Source organism: Rhineura floridana, chromosome 4, assembly GCF_030035675.1.
Source record: "Rhineura floridana isolate rRhiFlo1 chromosome 4, rRhiFlo1.hap2, whole genome shotgun sequence".
NCBI lineage: Eukaryota > Metazoa > Chordata > Lepidosauria > Squamata > Rhineuridae > Rhineura > Rhineura floridana.
In genome coordinates, this window is record NC_084483.1 from 6,631,489 (window position 1) to 6,648,897 (window position 17,409).

Here is a 17,409-nt window from a genome sequence, read left to right on the forward strand (position 1 = left end):
CACTCCACTAAAAGACCACAGCCTCAACACACTGTCAGAACACAGGATGCCTCTGCTTTATGAATGGAAGGATCGGTCAATTTCAGTTTCTTATTTTTCATATCTTAAATTCAGTTCACAATTCTGCAACAATTTGCATTTTTCTAAAAAAAAAACACATGAAGATTATTCAACCCTTTAGACTCCCTAGATGAACCAACCCAGACCCTGCATTCAGCATCTGAGGACCTTCTTCATGAGCCTACTCTGAGGGAGGTGCAAAGGATGGTGACACAAGAATGGTCCTTCTTTGTGACAGCCCCCAGTTGATGGAATACTGTCCCCAGGGAGGCACACCTGGTGCCATCATTATCTACCTTTAGGTACCAGGCAAAAATATTTCTCTTCTCCCAGGCATTTGGCTCTTAATTTTGGAGGATGTTGTATTTTGATGTTGTAGCCTCTTTTAGGGGGTGGGCTGTATCGCTGCCTTGTAACTTTGTTTAATTTTTATTTGTTTTAGTTTTTAATATTGGTTTAATCTTTTTATTGATTGTGAGTCACTTTGGATTCACTATTGTGAAGAAAAGCAACTAATACTTTTATTAACAACCATAATAATAATAGTGCGAATTTTGCCTAAACACATTTTTACTGGCAGCTTTTTGCACACCATTTCTCCCACTCTAATGCAGTTTTGTACGTTATTTTCACTGATATATTCATTTTATGCACACTTTCTGCTAATATATGCATTTTTGTAAACATTGCGTGGATTAGAGTGAATTTTGAAGGAAGGCTGTGCATCAGTTCTCATGTTGTTTTGGGAAGTGCAAAGTTGATCAATTTGGCTTTAAATGTAAACTGAATAGAATTTCTCCCACATCCCTATTCTGCTTAAAGGCCCTGATCTGTGAGCATTTGTATTCTGTTCTGGCTAAGACTGTAGCAAAAAGCAAAAATAAAACAGGAAAGCAGAATTGGAGAGAGAGATTTTCCAGTTTTGTCACTAGGGTTCACAGGAGAAAATAACACTGTTATTTTCCATCTCATAAAATGGGCAATTCAGACCAACCACCATCTCTTGCCACTCAGTGTCCATGTAAGATGAAGTTCAGAGCAGCCAAAATGTGCAAAGCCAATACTGTGAAAAATATGCACTGTAATTATCCTGATTCAAAGTTAGTATGTGACCTTTATAAAGTATAGTTCCAAGAACCATAGTTACAAAAATATACAGGAAAAGAGGATTTTAATAGAAGTGGTGTTAACAGTTTAGAATAGGGCTTTTCAGATGTTTGCTACCCTAACCCTTTTTATTTCCAGGACTCTTTCCTAGTTTTGTAACCTATCAACTTAGCAGTTTGGATGCCTGATGCTTTCTTGGTGGCCCTATCTAAAAATATTCAGTTTCGGCATGAGTTTTCAGAGATGTTGTAACATTTCAGAGATGAAGAACAGTCTGTTCTTCAAACTATGGTTCTTGGAACTATACTTTATAAAGGTCACATACTAACTTTGAATCAGGATAATTACCGTGCATAAGTGTCACACTGACAAGAGGGGAAACTTCGGCTACTCATGGGGGAAAATAGGGAGGACTCTAGTGACCCCTGTGGAGGAGAAGGGGGAGGGCTCTGGTGACCTCTGTGGGGAGGAATAGGGAAAGCTCTGGTGATATGGGAGAAAGGGGGCAGCTTTGGCAACCTGTGGGGGGAGGATGAGCTTTGGTGACGGTAGGTGAGGTTGGCAAGTGAAGTGAGCAGAGGCAGCAGCGCCTAATGTGCATGTATATATAGATATGTTTAAAATTACAAGTGTTTGAAACTACATTAAAAAATGTAGAGCCAGCCAATGTCAATGCATGTGATAAAATGCAACCATAGATTTACTTTTTGGGTAATACCCAAGTTCTAATCTCTTTACAAAAAATGATGATAATAAAAAAGAATGCTGCTTTCTCTCATTGACATTAATACAAATTGAATATTTTTTTAAACCCTGCAATTAAGAGAATGTTAAAGTCCTTCTCTTAATGAGTGGGCAACATAAGGAAACAGAAATGACTGGGAAGGATTTAAAAACATTTCCCAAGTTTACAAGCATTTGGGTCCAAACAACAAGAAAATGGTACAATGTTTCCAAAGCACCAGTTCTCTGCACCCATCCCTTTCTGCAATATATTACTTGAAAATAAATATGCAGCTGCTTTACAGGGTTGATTTTTCCCCTATTTTTAAAAAAGCTGCTCTTTCTTGCTTTTATAGTACTTGGCCCCACTTCTGAGAGCAGAAAAGAATGAATGTTGCTCAGTCCAGTTTTTGGCTCCATCTCTTCCACTGTTATGGCTCCCCAAAAAAGAAAGCAATATCTTACATATAACCTTAGGGGTAATTCTGTAAAAGTATCAATGAACTAAAGTTATGATGGCCTTCTTACCAAGCAAAATAAATACAATTATACCAACAATAATCATTTCTGTATAGTCACAAGAAAGACATTTCCCAACACACTCTTCCCTTCATATGAGGAAAGTAGAAACAAACATCTTGAGGCTGATTGATGCTTTGAGAAAGAATCAAAACTACCAGTCATCTCAAATAAACTTTAGTCTCCACTCCCAAACATCCCCCTATTGTTTTTAAGAATCCAATTACTCCCAAGGGGAGCCTCTGCTGCAAAAGTCTGTGAAATATAAATGAAGACAGGCCAGGGAGCATGTTAGTCTTGTAGGTATTTGTACAGGCCACTGAGTCATTCCTTCTGTCCTGGGATTTTATGTTTTATTTCTGCTGCATATAACTTGTGAGTTTTCCTGAAGTGGCATCACTGAGAGGCTGCATATTTCTATTGGACACTAGAGACGACATAAAGCCTCAACAAGGGGTAGCAACTGTATCCTTTTGCTCTACTGAAAATAGAACAAAATTAATGTTACTTAGGGGAGATCCACACGTACAAGTCCATATAATAAACAGAAATCCAGTGCCGCTCATCCGCAAAGCTGGCCAGGCGGCACTTAGTTGCGGCTAGGGAGTGAAGCCACAGCCGCCATTCCGAAAAAGGGCAGCGTCGTGCGTTGCACGTGATACACGCATGCAATGTGCTGTGTGGAGGGGAGGAGCGACAGGAGGCTATTTAAGCCCACGCCACCCCTCCTTTCTCCTCTTTGCCTTCGAGACGTCGTGGGACACAGACAGAACTGCGGAGCTGCGAGGGACAAGGAGCTGTGGCTATTTTGGAGTGGCCGCATGGTCGAAGCCGTCGTCTTTGGCGTCCATGCTGCTGCTGCTGCGGCTGGCAAAGGCCGCATTCGGACCTGGCCGGCCCTTTCTGTGACTGTGGCCACTTGGGCAACGCTGATTCGCGCTGCTCTGTGACAGCAGGTGGCCTTGTTTGTGAGGCTTGGCCAAGTCAAAACGAGAACACACACACACTCCCCTCCCACATAGGAGTGGATGTTAAACAAGAATTACACCCACATATATTTCTGATTGCACAAGTATATGTGGGTAGTTAAAGGGATAGATAGAAGGACAGATAGACAGATAGAAGCACTCCTGTGGGCTGCTGGTTTCTCCCCCCCCCCATAAAAGGAGGGGGGTGAAGGTAATAAGCACAGTACTCAGATATTGAGAAATTAAATTAAATATTAAATACTTAAAAATAAATAGATATAAGCCCAATGCCTCCTAAGCAGGGAGAGGTGGGCCAAAAGGGAAAGGGAAGGCCGCTCAGCCCCACCTAAGGAGATTTTGAATATACAAGTGTTCCCATTAGAATTAATAGAGCTCCATGTGTGTTTAACATCAAGCAGTGTATGAAAGCACTTTTCTGGATCAAAGCCTTCCTCCTACTCCGAGTTATACCCAGGCAGATGCTTATACATTCTCAGTCAGAAATCAATTCCCCAAACTGATGCGCATGTTTCTTATCCATCTGCATGTGTGCCCATCTGTTCAGATGGCATGTGCTCCCTTGCAAGCTGCTTGGACTCCTTCCTGACTGTAGCAGTGCCAAGCGATGGCGATTTAATAAGCAGCTTGAATACAGCAGTTCTTCTGGAGTGAAACTGCTCTATATGAACAGAATTGGAGCAGCTTCACATTTAGTGTGCTTAGTCAAATGTGGCTATGAATGACAAAGAAAACAAATCCCAGAGAGGAAGATAGGTTATGACCATAGTATACAGGCATTTGTGGTTGGCCCAAAACAAAATTAGGGACAGCAGGTGCTTTGTATACCAATAAAAAAGCCCTCTGTATATTGCACAAATACTTTATATGGCCTTCAGAGAGATAGGAAACAGCAGTCATGCCAAGGAGCATAGCAAGCGATCACTTGAGTCTCCAATTGTTTGAGGATGGAGTAGAGGTATTCAGAGAATATCAGTATTTGAATTCAAGAGACCCGCCTGTCTTTGGAAACAATGCGATTAGGCAGGCATCATGATGAAATTAATACCTTTGTAGAGTTCCAAGACCATTTCTAGTTTCTATGAAAACGTTGGTTGTGGCTAAAGCTAAAATACCTCGGCCAGTTACTATACATAGAACCTGCTCTGCAACTTCCTCTGCAGCAGTTGCTATGGGAATATATTGATTTTGTAGAAAGAGAAATCAGTGTCCATACTTGAAAAGCCAATATAATCAACTGATTTGATAGTAAAGGCACCATATTTGAAGATTTGGAAGAAATGAAATATAGCGATGGTAAGAAATCAAATAGATTAAGGCAACCTTCGGTCCACACTTTTCATGTGTGAAGTGCCTTGCCTGCCAGTATAGATCCAAGGCAAGGATGATATCTGAGAATGTGTGTAGAACATCTAGCGCAACGAAGTTGTAATTATTTTGGAGGGTTCCTAGAAAACAGAAGGACTTCAGCATTCTGAGAAAATACACAGTTGGCTGAAATATGCATGTTCATCATCTGAATTTGCATGTGTAAGTGAGTTATCACAGACAGAACTTTCATATAATCTCAACCAAACATTTCACCCATTACATTGCTAGTTATTGAGTTGTGCAACCAAGCAATGAAATATCGGCTAATAACTCTGCTAAATATAATAAATAAATATTGTGTTCTTAAATTGTTTTTTGTGTTTTAAAATTTGTATATTTGTTTTTAATTGCTGTAAACTGCCCAGAGAGCTTTGGCTATGGGGCGGTATATAAATGTAATAAATAAATAAACCAGCCTTTCCCAACCAGTGTGCCTCCAGATGTTGTTGGACCACAATTCCCATCTTTCCTGACCATTGGCAATGCTGGCTGAGGCTAATGGGAGTTGTGGTTCAACAACATCTGGAGGCACACTGGTTGGGAAAGGCTGATTTAATAAACTCTGAGGTACTGATGCATTAGCTCAGGGCTGTGTATTACTTGTATGGGTGTGCAGTGGAGAAACAGTATATGAATTCAACACATTTGGTATCATGCCTGTGTATTAATAATTTGGCAGTAGTCTGTGATAAGCCGCATTACCAATGTGGTTAGTTCCATTAACAGTGGTCCACGTAACTGAAGTACGCAACAACAGCCTGTCATGAACAGCAGTTTGACCTTCAGACATCAGCAGATGAAGCTTTTTTTATGGAATGAGGCTTCATTATCTGCTAATATCACCAGATCAAGCTGCTGCAAATGATCAGGAGAAGAACGGGAAATGTACAGGTATAAAACAGAAAAAATAAAACGCTACCTTCAAGCACAGTCCTGCCTACTTTTTCCTGTGCCGTTTTAAACTTTCAACTGGTAGAATCTCTTTCAGCTGAATTGAAGAAGTTGGTTGGATTTCTTCCCTGTCTAGCGATGAAACAGTTTCGGTCCTCTCCGTTTCCAATTTTTCTAATCTTAAATCCAGTTCTCTATATTTTTATAGCAATTTGCATTTAAAAAAATATCTTCATGAAAATTCTTCAGTATTTCTCCTAATAAAGACATTTTCTCCTAATAAAGACATTTTGTATGCAGTTTTGACTAATATATACATTCTTGCAATCAATTTCTCCTAATACAGGCATACCCCGCTTTAACGTTCGCAATGGGACCGGAGAGTATACTTTAAGCGAAAATCTACTTTAAGTAAAGCAATTGCCTTCACTTGTACTGCACGCAATCACCACTAGACGGCAGCGGCGTCATGCCGATAAAGTGTACGTTATTGCGAACGTTAAGCGGGGTATGGGGACGTATGGAGCATGTACGTTATAGCGAGGCGATGTTAAGTGAAGCAACGTTAAGCGGGGCATGCCTGTATAGTGCATTTTGATGTGTTACTTTCACCAATATATTCACCCTTATTTATGTATTTTTGGTAAACATTGCGTGGTTGGAGAACTGCATTGCAGAATTCAGATAAGTGCAAATTTTGAAGGGTGGCTATGTTTCAGTTCCCATGTCTCAGAAAGTGTGAATTTGATAGATTCAGCTTGAAATATGAACTGAATCTAATTTCTCCCACATACCTACCTCTGGCTACTCAGGGCTCCTCCTTTGGGGAAAAGACACCCATTTCAGTCTTTACAACACTGTAACTATATGCAAAGTGAAGACCTCTGAAATAGTGTGTGGTGTTTACGTACGTCCACATGAGCACGTGCAGAAGTGTGTGTGTACATGATATATATCATACAGAGAAAACTAGTCCTGGATTGAGCAAGCTAAGAAAATCTGCCTCAGCCCATCGTTAGATATTTGCTACAGTTTTCTTACATGATGTTCTAGTTTATGCAGGCATTGATTATGATATTTAAGGATTGTTTTGTGTTTGGGTTTAATCTCTAAAATGTTTTAGAGAATACATTGCCTGGTATTCAGCCAGTGCGTCCTGTCAGCACAAGGGTTTCCACTTGCGGAACAGAACTTTCCCCCTCTCTCCTCACACTGTGTGTACTCTCCTCAAATCTGCTTGGGGGCTGGGGAACCCCTAGAACACATTTAGGGGGCATGCAGGAGAGGACAGCAGGGAAATTTCTGTTGCACAAGCAGAAATCCTTGCACTGACGAGACACTTATTTAGAGATACATTGGTTACAACCCATAGATTATTAGAATTTTAGCTGATTCCTGTCAGGTAAATTCATATCTCACAGAATTTTCAACCTTTAACAAACGTTTCTATTCCATTTTGTTTGGTGGTATAAGAGAAAAAGTGGAGGCAACATTCCATCCGAATAAAAGCATGCTCCCACCTCCAGGTTTCTATCAGGTAAATGCAAAGCACTAGGACAACTGACCATTTAGGCATTTACTGTTGAGTTCTATTAATATTTAATGCAATTAAACAATATATTAGGCTACCTATATTTAGATGATGTCTGTCATGCATTTATTCCTGTCCCTTAGCTAGGAATGAGAAAACATATGTTCATCTTGTTTTCTGTCCGTTTATCATTTTCCCAATCTTAAATCCAGCCCTTCACATTTCCACACTCATACCACCCACACACAAGAGGAAGGTATCCGCAGATTTGAGATAACCCAGACGTCTGCAGCAGTAAAAATTATTTTTTAAAAAACTTAAGACAGGACCCCCAAACAGGCCAATGAGGACTCAATAGCCATGAAATGTTGACTGAAAAGCAAAAAACAGAAAACCAGATAGGAAGGGGAATAGAGTGGAATGGCCGGAGAAAGCTTTTGGAGGACACATAGATATAAAAAGGTAGAGAGAATTATTTGGATAGATCAATTCCTGGTTCTTAATGATGCCAGGATGGAAGTGAGAGCTGACCATAAAAAATCAATGAAGAAATTGAAAGTTTTTAATGTGACTGGAACTGGGCATAGGTGTATCCACCACACCAATCCCAAAAGAGGGGGGGGGTAAAGGTGTCCCTGCACTTGTAGTGCGAGTCGTTTCCGACTCTTAGGGTGACGTCTTGCGACATTTACTAGGCAGACCGTATATATGGGGTGGGATTGCCAGTTCCTTCCCCGGCCTTTCTTTACCCCCCAGCATATGCCGGGTACTCATTTTACCAACCACGGATGGATGGAAGGCTGAGTGGACCTTGACCCCTTTTCCACAGATTCAACTTCAACTTAATAAATTTGCTGAACACTTCCAGCATAAGATCTCATGCATTCGCCGGGACTTAGACTCCTATTTAATAGCAGTTAATCCTACTGAGGTGTCCGGAGCACAGTCTTGTCATGTTTTGTTGGATGAGTTTCAGTTGGTTCAGTTCGAGGACATGGACAAGGTGCTTGGACAGGTTCGTGCGACCACTTCGGTACTGGATCCTTGCCCCTCTTGGCTAATTAAAACTAGCAAGGAAGGAACAGTTGGCTGCGCCAAGGAAGTGATTAATGCCTCTTTACGAGAGGGAGTGGTCCCTGGCTGTCTGAAAGAGGCGGCAGTGAGACCACTCCTGAAAAAACCTTCCTTGGACCCAGAGGATTTCAGCAGCTACAGACCAGTAGCCAATGTTCCGTTCCTGGGCAAGATCCTGGAACGTGTGGTTGCTGACCAGCTCCAGGCGCTATTGGATGAAACCAATTATCTAGATCCATTTCAATCGGGGTTCAGGCCTGGTTTTGGCACTGAGACTGCCTTGGTCACCCTGTTTGATGACCTATGTTGGGAGAGAGACAGAGGGAGTGTAACTCTGTTGATTCTCCTTGACCTCTCAGCGGCTTTTGATACCATCGACCATGGTATCCTTCTGGAGAGGCTTGCGGAATTGGGAGTTGGAGGCACTGCTTGGCAGTGGTTCTGCTCCTACTTAGCGGGTCGTCTCCAGAAGATAGTGCTTGGGGAACATTGCTCGACACCGTGGGTTCTCCAATGTGGGGTCCCGCAGGGTTCGGTTCTGTCTCCCATGCTTTTTAACATTTATATGAAGCCGCTGGGGGCGGTCATCAGGAGTTTTGGAGTGCGTTGTCATCAGTATGCTGATGACACGCAGCTCTACTTCTCCTTTACAACTTCTTCAGGTGTGGCAGTCGACGTGCTGAACCGTTGCCTGGCTGCGACAATGGACTGGATGAGAACTAACAAACTGAGACTCAATCCTGACAAGACTGAGATGCTGTTGGTGGATGGTTTCTCTGATCGGATGGTGGATATATACCCTGTCCTGGATGGGGTTACACTCCTCCTAAAGGAACAGGTGCGTAGTCTGGGAGTCATCTTAGACTCTTCCCTCACGCTTGAGGCTCATGTAGCCTCGGTGGCCCAGAATGCGTTCGACCAACTTCGGTTGGTAGCCCAGCTACGTCCCTATCTGAGTAAGGAGGACCTCACATCAGTGGTACATGCTATGGTAACCTCGTGTCTGGACTACTGCAATGCGCTTTACGTAGGGCTACCTTTGAAGACGATTCGGAAGCTACAGCTAGTGCAAAATGCGGCGGCCAGACTGCTAACAAGAACTAAGCGGTCTGAGCATATAACACCTGTGCTAGCCCGTTTGCACTGGCTTCCAATATGCTTCCGGGCCAGATTCAAAGTGTTGGTACTTACCTATAAACCCTTATACGGCGCGGGACCACGATATCTGTCGGAACGCCTCTCCCGATATGAACCGGCCCGTACACTACGGTCTACTACGAAGGCCTTCCTCTGGGTTCCGACTCATAGGGAAGCCCGGAGAGTGGTGACAAGATCTAGGGCCTTCTCAGTGGTGGCCCCCGAACTATGGAATGGTCTCCCCGAGGAGGTGCGCTTGGCACCGACACTGTCATCTTTTCGGCGCCAGGTTAAAACCTTTCTCTTCTCTGAGGCATTTTAATTCCTGTTAATTCTAAATTATTATATTTTGATTTTAGACTGTACAGTTTTTTGTACAGTTTTGTATTGTGATATACTGTATTGTGTTATTTTTATTGTATTTTTAATGTTCACCGCCCAGAGAGCTGTTGCTAGTCGGGCGGTATATAAGCTTAATTAAATAAATAAATAAACTTCCTCCTTTCATTGGAATCGAACTCCGGCCATGAGCAGAGCTTCGGCTCCATTACCGCCGCTTACCACTCTGTACCACGGAGAATCTTAAAAGAGAGGAAGGAAACTCAAAACAACCCACTGAGCATGCTCAGTGGAAACAGAATACTAACTGAAGGGAATGGACTGAAGTGGCTGGGGGAATAGAATGGAGAGACTGAAACACTGAACTAAAACACTCCATACTGCAGCATTTTGTTGCAGAGCCCCACTGCAATAGCCTAACCTCCTCCAGTAACTTATTTAATTTCTTGCTTTGTCCCACAGATGTTCTTATTTCCATTGCTACAAGAGTTCTCAGCAGAGGCTGCCTGAGAATTTTTAATGGGAAGGGGGAATGTGGCACAGTGAACACGGTATTGTTGCTCTGTGGTTGCGTCTGCAAAACTATGGTGTGTGTATGCATGCATGTGTCTCCTTTTACAGTGTACCAAGGTGATGGGTAAGTCAGTCAGAGGGAAGCAATTTTGCAGCATTAATAATACTACAAAGGTATTGGCTAAATCAGGACTCGTGTTGTTATTCTTCCAGCAATCTAGTAAGATGGTTAGTTATTTTTTTCGTGTTATACATGGCTCTGAAAGAATGAATTGCATCCCCCAGATACTCAGAAATTTTATTTTAGTTCAGTTTTCCCCCCCCCTAACACTGTATTTAAGCTCTGGGGTCTGTTTGCACATAATCATCTCCTCAAGTGTATTTACATGACATGATTTCAGCCAGAAGAACAGTGATTATATATGTACTTGGATGTAGGGATGGGAGGGAAATTAGATTCAGTTCACATTTAAAGCTGAATCTGTTACATTCAGACTTTCTAAAACAATATGAGAACTGAACACAGTCATCCTTCAAAATCCACACATATCTGAATTTTGCGTTCTCCAACCAAATAATGTTTTAAAACTGCAAGTACTAGGGGGAAATGTGCATACAAATGAATATATTCATGAAAATACATTATGTAAGGAAAAATTGCTTGCAAAAATGGCTACGTTAGTCAAAACTGCGTACAAAAATGTGTTTCTTAGGAGAAAGTCACACTAAAATGCTGAAGAATTTTCATGAGGATCTTTTTAAATTAAAATTCACAAATTGCTAAAGAAATGTGAACTGAATTTAAGACTGGAAAAATGAGAAAGTGAGGCAACCAAAATTGGCAGATCTTTCCATCCCTACTTGGCTGTGACATCTTTGCTCAGATGGATGCTGTACCTCCTCCCTCCTCACAAAATTGCCAGAAGCCCCTGAAGAGCTTGTGTGCCCCTTGACTGCTTGAATTACTGGTAGCCACTAGCATGATGGCACCTACCCACCTTCTCTCTCCTAACCTCATTTCTATTCAGTCCCCTCCCTGTTTCCCTTGTCTGTTCCCCTGGAATTGCTGCTTCGTCATCCCCATAGTCCCCATTCCTTATTGTAACTAGGCCAAAGTACATGTAGAAACAATCACATATTCTTCCTCTGCCTACCTATACCTCAATTTCCCCGGTCCCCTTCCTCTGTGGTTTCTCTCTGCTTTCTTTAGATTATAAATCTCTTGGTATAGGGACCTGTCACACCTGCCCTTTCTGAATGAATCATTTATTATGGTCACAGACCAAAAGATTAAAACTAGTATAAACAGCCACAAAAATTAAAACACATAGAAAACACAACTGCTGATAATTATTACAAACCAAATAAATACAAATTAAGTAGTTCCTTAGTCAGAAGGCTGGCAGCATTTTTTCCTAATTTGCATTGTGTTAAAAAAAACCTTTTTGCAAGACAGTAGAACATGTTCAACAGATTCTGTTACACCAGCTCCACAAAGACATGTCCATTCACTGACTGGGATCTTATTAAATCGTCCTTTGTAAAACACCAATAGATGATGCTAAATCATCATCATCAATTCTATAAACACCTTGGGCTTAGATCCTAAAATAAAGTTCACTTAAGTGTCTTGAAGAAAGTTTCCTTTCCCATTCACTCTTTTTTCCCAGCAGCCCCCCATGCCGAATCTCACATTCTTCAGAAAGGTCCCTGACCCCCTGGATAAACTTTTCAGGGGTAGCAGTGAAGAAGAGGGGATAGGAAACTTTCCTTCCATGAACTTCTATAACTATATTTACTTTAGAATTTAAGCCATTGAGATTTTGACAAACAAGCTACGGTATGTCAAAGAGCAAGAAAATTAATTCTGCACACACAACCTTGCACTGCAAAGTATCTTGCCGCTCAAGCAATAACACTGAGCAATACCACATATATAAAATAATAGATCTAGCTGTTAATAGAGCAAATGAATAAAACAGACACAATTTTCTTCCTTCCCAATGCTTCCTACATTTCCTAATCTCTCTCTCATGCTTCTCTAACAATGAAACTCTATAGACTAAAAAAGGAAGGAAGGGGGAAGAGAGAGAGACAGGGAGAAATTTGTTCAGACCTTTGACAGGAAGCAAGTTAAGAATGCTTGTACTTGTATCCAAGATCAAAGTCTGCCCTCTTTCTACTGTGACATTATCGCCATCTTGTGGTGGGTGTCCATGAAGCCATCTGATGGTCTTTGACCAGTGTCCACAAAATTTAAGAGGGAAGGTGCTCTAAAAATGAAACAAAGCAAAATGTTTAGCAATATGAACTTTTTTGAGAGAAAACATACTTAACTGGTTAGATCACAGCATTTTTATCTGACATGCCCTGCCCTTCAAGTGATATGGTCATAAACTCAAGAAGATGGAGGGAGGTATGGTTATACATTCTTCTTTTGCAGGACACGTAGGTATGAACTAAAGGCAAAGCCTAAAACTCCAAGGATCAGCTGGACTGACATCTCCACATCAGAGCAGCCAGGAAAGGCCAGCTATCATGTCTGAGAAAACCAAGAAAGGGAGAAGAGAAGGTGAAGATATACCATCACATGCCTGCTTTCCTGAAGTAGCTCCCAGTTCCACCTTTGACTGCTTCCTCATATTCAGAGGAACAACATATTTTCTGTGTGTGTGTTTAGTTTTTTGGTGTGTGTTTTGTTTTTGAATTCAGTATCTTAAAAGAGAGAGAGAGAGAGAAATCTTATAGGCTCATTTATTTTATGGTTTAATTTTTAATTTAATTTAATTTATAGTTTAAATTTTAACTTTCAATGATAAGTACACCACATAAAAGGAATTTGTGTATACTATATCAAGTTTTTGAGAAGTTCTTTTGTAGTGCCGCATCAATATCCCTCAGTAGTTGGGAGTCACACATGAATGAACTGAAAGTTGTGTCAAACTGCATGTCCACAACTTTCTATACAAAATTCAGAAATTAAAAAAAGACAACACTGTAATAATGGAGGTTTTCCCATTGCATTGGTTCTAGGTCAGAAATTCAGTACTCCAAAATCCAGGGAAGCACACTAGATGAAAAGAATTTCTGCAATTTTGATGGTTTAATTGTCTTAAATGGAATTACTTTTGTTTTGGTTTTTCATTTTATATTTTAATAGGTTTTAATGTATTTTCATGCTTTCACTGTAAAGGTGTGTAAACTACACTGGGATCTCCTTAATGAAGGGCAGTTCAGAAATTGTATAATGAAAATTTGGAAGTATTCCTAATTATAAGGAATTTCCTGAATGCAGTAAACATGCATGATGTGGGTGAAAGGTATTTGTTCTTAGCCTCCAATATACTGTTTTCAATCTTTTTGAAGATTGATTTTGAGGAGTGGTGTGTGTGTGTGTACATATGAAACTGCCCAGACCTTTGCTAAAATGATAAAAAGCCAAAAATGATTGGGGGGGGAGACCTAATAGGTACCACAGTGTTTGTAGAATCATTTTATGAAACACCTGTTACCAGTTGTTTCCAATGGCATGGTACTTACGTCTTCAAAAATTTCATTATTTCTTATCCACTTAATTTAATAACACAATTGCCTTTCCCTCTGAAGCTTAAACATTGGTTCCGAACGGAAGTTGTGAATAGCAGAACTATTAATTAGCAGTCTTACTTTTAAAAGCATTATAAAATCACAAGGATAAGTTCAGGGCAGAATGTAGTCAGATCTGCATCAGATTAAATATAATTCAGTGTATACCTGCATGGAGCCCAGACAGACTAATAGTTTCTGAACTGCAGAAGAGGACATTCATAGTGCTCATATGGTAGAAGAAGTGATGTCAATGTAGGGCTCCTCTGTGACACATTGTTCCTGCTTTAAGGAGAACTGTTTCTAAGGAACAGGAGCATGTGATGTGCAGGTACAGAAACTGACAACAGCATACATTATTAACAGAGCAGGTGATGGCTTTTGAAGTAAAGCTGCTGCAAAGTCTAAGTTAGCACACCTACATTGAGAGTGCAAATACAAGGAATAACAGGAGTGGAACTGAAGGGAGGTACATACTGGGCCCTTCAGATGGCATCTTGAAGAAAGTGGTTATGCCACCCTGAGCTCCTAATGGGAGAAAAAGGTAAAGGTAAAGGTGTCCCCGCACTTATAGTGCGAGTTGTTTCCGACTCTTAGGGTGACGTCTTGAAACGTTTACTAGGCAGTCTACTAGGCAGACCGTATATATGGGGTGGGATTGCCAGTTCCTTCCCCAGCCTTTCTTTACCCCCCAGCCTATGCCAGGTACTCATTTTACCGACCACGGGTGGATGGAAGGCTGAGTGGACCTTGACCCCTTTTACCGGAGATTCGACTTCCTCCTTCCGTTGGAATCGAACTCCGGCCGTGAGCGGAGCTTCGGCTGCGTTACCGCCGCTTACCACTCTGCGCCACGGAGGGTCATACTGGGAGAAAGGGCAAGATATAAATCAAATAAATAAATAAATAAACAGCAATACACAAAAGCAGAGATTTAGTATTTTTAAAAATAAATAAGCACTTAAGGACAACAGTGAAGTCATCTCTTTTTTGTGGGAAGAACATTGTTCTTTTTCAAATATTAAATCACTTAACACATAATATTCAGAGCTATAAACAGGCCTTTTGGCTGGTATTAAAGCCAAGGGAACTAGAAGCATAGCAAAGAAGTAACTTATTCCTTATCGTACAATGCTAAGAATAATAAAGGACATTTCACACATTACATCAAGAAGGTAGTAGCTCCAACTATCATTTTATAACTTGCACTTATAAAACCGCTAGCATCAGTCGCTATGTGGCAAGTTAACCATGGATCATTGCCTTTTCTAATCTCAAAACCACTTACTCCCTGTGCTCCTGCTGGGAGAAAGGGCGGGATATAAATCAAATAATAAATAAATATACTGCTAGCAGTCTGACTATATAAAGTTTTCCTTTAGCAGAGAGAGAGAACAGCTAAGTAGAGAGAAGCTAAATTAGGAGAAGCTACACTTGAGAAGCACACAGTCTGCAAATTATCTTCAAAGTTACCTTATAGAATGATGTGGAAATTTTCATTAATATTTTATTTATTTATTGCATTTGCATGTATATACTGCCCCATAGCCGAAGCTCTCTGGGCAGGGTATAAGATAGGAGAAGTCACATTAAAATCATTTAATTAAAAACACTATAGGGTAAGGCAAGTGATATTTAGTACACTATCTCTGCAGAGAAAAGGAAAGAGATGCTCACGGGCAAGAGCACTGAGTGAAGATGTGTATTCAAGTTTGAGAATGTGAGCACTAACACACACATGCACCACACACACACAAATATAGATATAGCTCACACAAACATGAAGAGGGGGTGAAACCACAGAGCTACACTTGTGGAAGAAGAGTGTAAAAGGATAGCGGCTATAGGAGACTGACATGGCTATACTCTATTATCATCCTCAGTAACATTGTCTGAAGACAACAGATGCAGGAAAAAAATGTTCAGAAGGCAAGGCCTGGTGCGTCCCTGAGCCATATGCATTCCAAACCTTTAGTGGGCATCTCATTAGGACTTCAGTAGGTATGAAAAATAAGAAAATAGGTGCCATGTCTGGAATCTACTAACTGGATAAATTGTTTCATGTCGTTTCATGATAAGGCTGACTCTTGGCTTGGGGAACATTGCTTTTTTAAAAAAAAATCAGCTCAAACATGCCTGAGGAAATAAACACCTTCCCAGCCTAGGGGTGATCTTGCATTTTTAAAGCTGAAAATAGTAAGGACTCTGCCTTCAAGATAGATGCAAGGACAGACAATGTAGGGGTCATAAGACATATGGCACTTTTAAAAATGTTCTGTGCTATTTGTCAGCGTAACGTTTACTACATAGTCCCCAGCATGTGAGCACATAAAAATCCTAATTCTTCATAATGAAAGAGCATTCCATTAATTCCATTATACAGGTGAAAATGTTTAAACCTACCCAAGAGTGTAAACAAGAAGGTATCTGGCACACGTCCACCTTATTGGAATCAATAGGATCTAGAACTTTATTAGAGTGATATGCAGACATACAGAAACTCTTTCAGCTCCTCAAGCTAGTGCCGCAGTTGCTGGATCATCTTTATATTTTAAGCTACACAAGTTTTAAAAGCACTCTAGTTTTTCCTGTTATTAATTGTGGTCCATACCAGGAGGTACAGATTGTTTGGGGCAATGGGAAATCTTTAAGTAATAATATATTGCCACTCCCCCATCTGGCCTTGCAAGAGCAAACAAGTGAAACTACAGAACATTAAAGCCAAATCACAGAGACTGACATAGCGTAAGACAGCCTCCCCCCCCCCACCCTATTGCATTGACAGATTGCCATTTAACTAGCAAGCATGGAGCAAGTGTTCCTGTTCCCAGTCACCAGTGAGGGACAAGGTTAACATTTTAAGTGATGGAATACAGTGAATATATTTCCCCATGCCAGAGATCCAGGACTCCAACACTACCTTTCAGAACACTTAATTTCAGTGATGGAATACATGGTGCGTACTTTCCAGGCTGTGAACTCTTGACAGCTTCTCAGATTAATACACCAGAGAGATTTGCTTTCCCCTAGCCCTCCCCTTACCCACCTGAAGGGAAGCAAAATCACATCTTCAGAGATGTCAAAAAAAGGGGGGGGGTTGGCTTCATTTTTGTTGCCAAGTTGCCATTTTCAAGGAATGTATTCACAGCCATCTGTTCTAATTATTCCTAGAGTGGCCACCACATTCTTGCAACAATAGAAATAATTATCCCCTTAAGGACACAAAAATATTTAGAGAAGGAAACAAAAGTTGATTATTTTTAGCTCTTAGGGAAATGTTTTTTAAAAAAGTGATTCCCTAGTGAAGAAGCAATTAGGAAGGTAACCATAATTTAAAAAGACAAAGTAATGTCTACATCACCCTCCCGCACACACTCCAAATATGTATGCAAACCTTTGGGCTTATTAACAAAAAATGTAAGAGACATTACATCTCTTACCAAAAAAACCCCACCCATCTTTCAGTGCTCTGATCTAAAAAAGGATGTTCATCAAGAACGACAAGGCTGATAGTTAATCCTCCCACACATACTGGGAGCAGGCAGTTTGTAACAGGCATCGCTGCTGTCATTA

The 17,409-nt window shown here is 40.8% G+C and overlaps 1 protein-coding gene across 7 annotated transcripts in view; it reads right to left on the reverse strand.

The window, feature by feature from the left end:
• Positions 1-1,939: 1,939 nt before the first annotated feature.
• The window catches only part of LOC133382823 (fibrocystin-like), a 117,335-nt gene continuing 101,865 nt past the window's right edge, over positions 1,940-17,409 (reverse strand). For 4 of the 7 annotated variants that reach the window (XM_061622307.1, XM_061622310.1, XM_061622309.1 and 1 more), the window contains one exon: positions 11,569-12,524. In XM_061622307.1, coding sequence (XP_061478291.1) covers positions 12,087-12,524 — 438 coding nt within the window. In that variant the 3' untranslated portion in view covers positions 11,569-12,086. Of the gene's footprint in view, positions 4,844-11,568; positions 12,525-17,409 lie in introns of those variants that run through there. The other 3 variants (XR_009762095.1, XR_009762096.1, XM_061622311.1) reach the window with 1 other exon arrangement.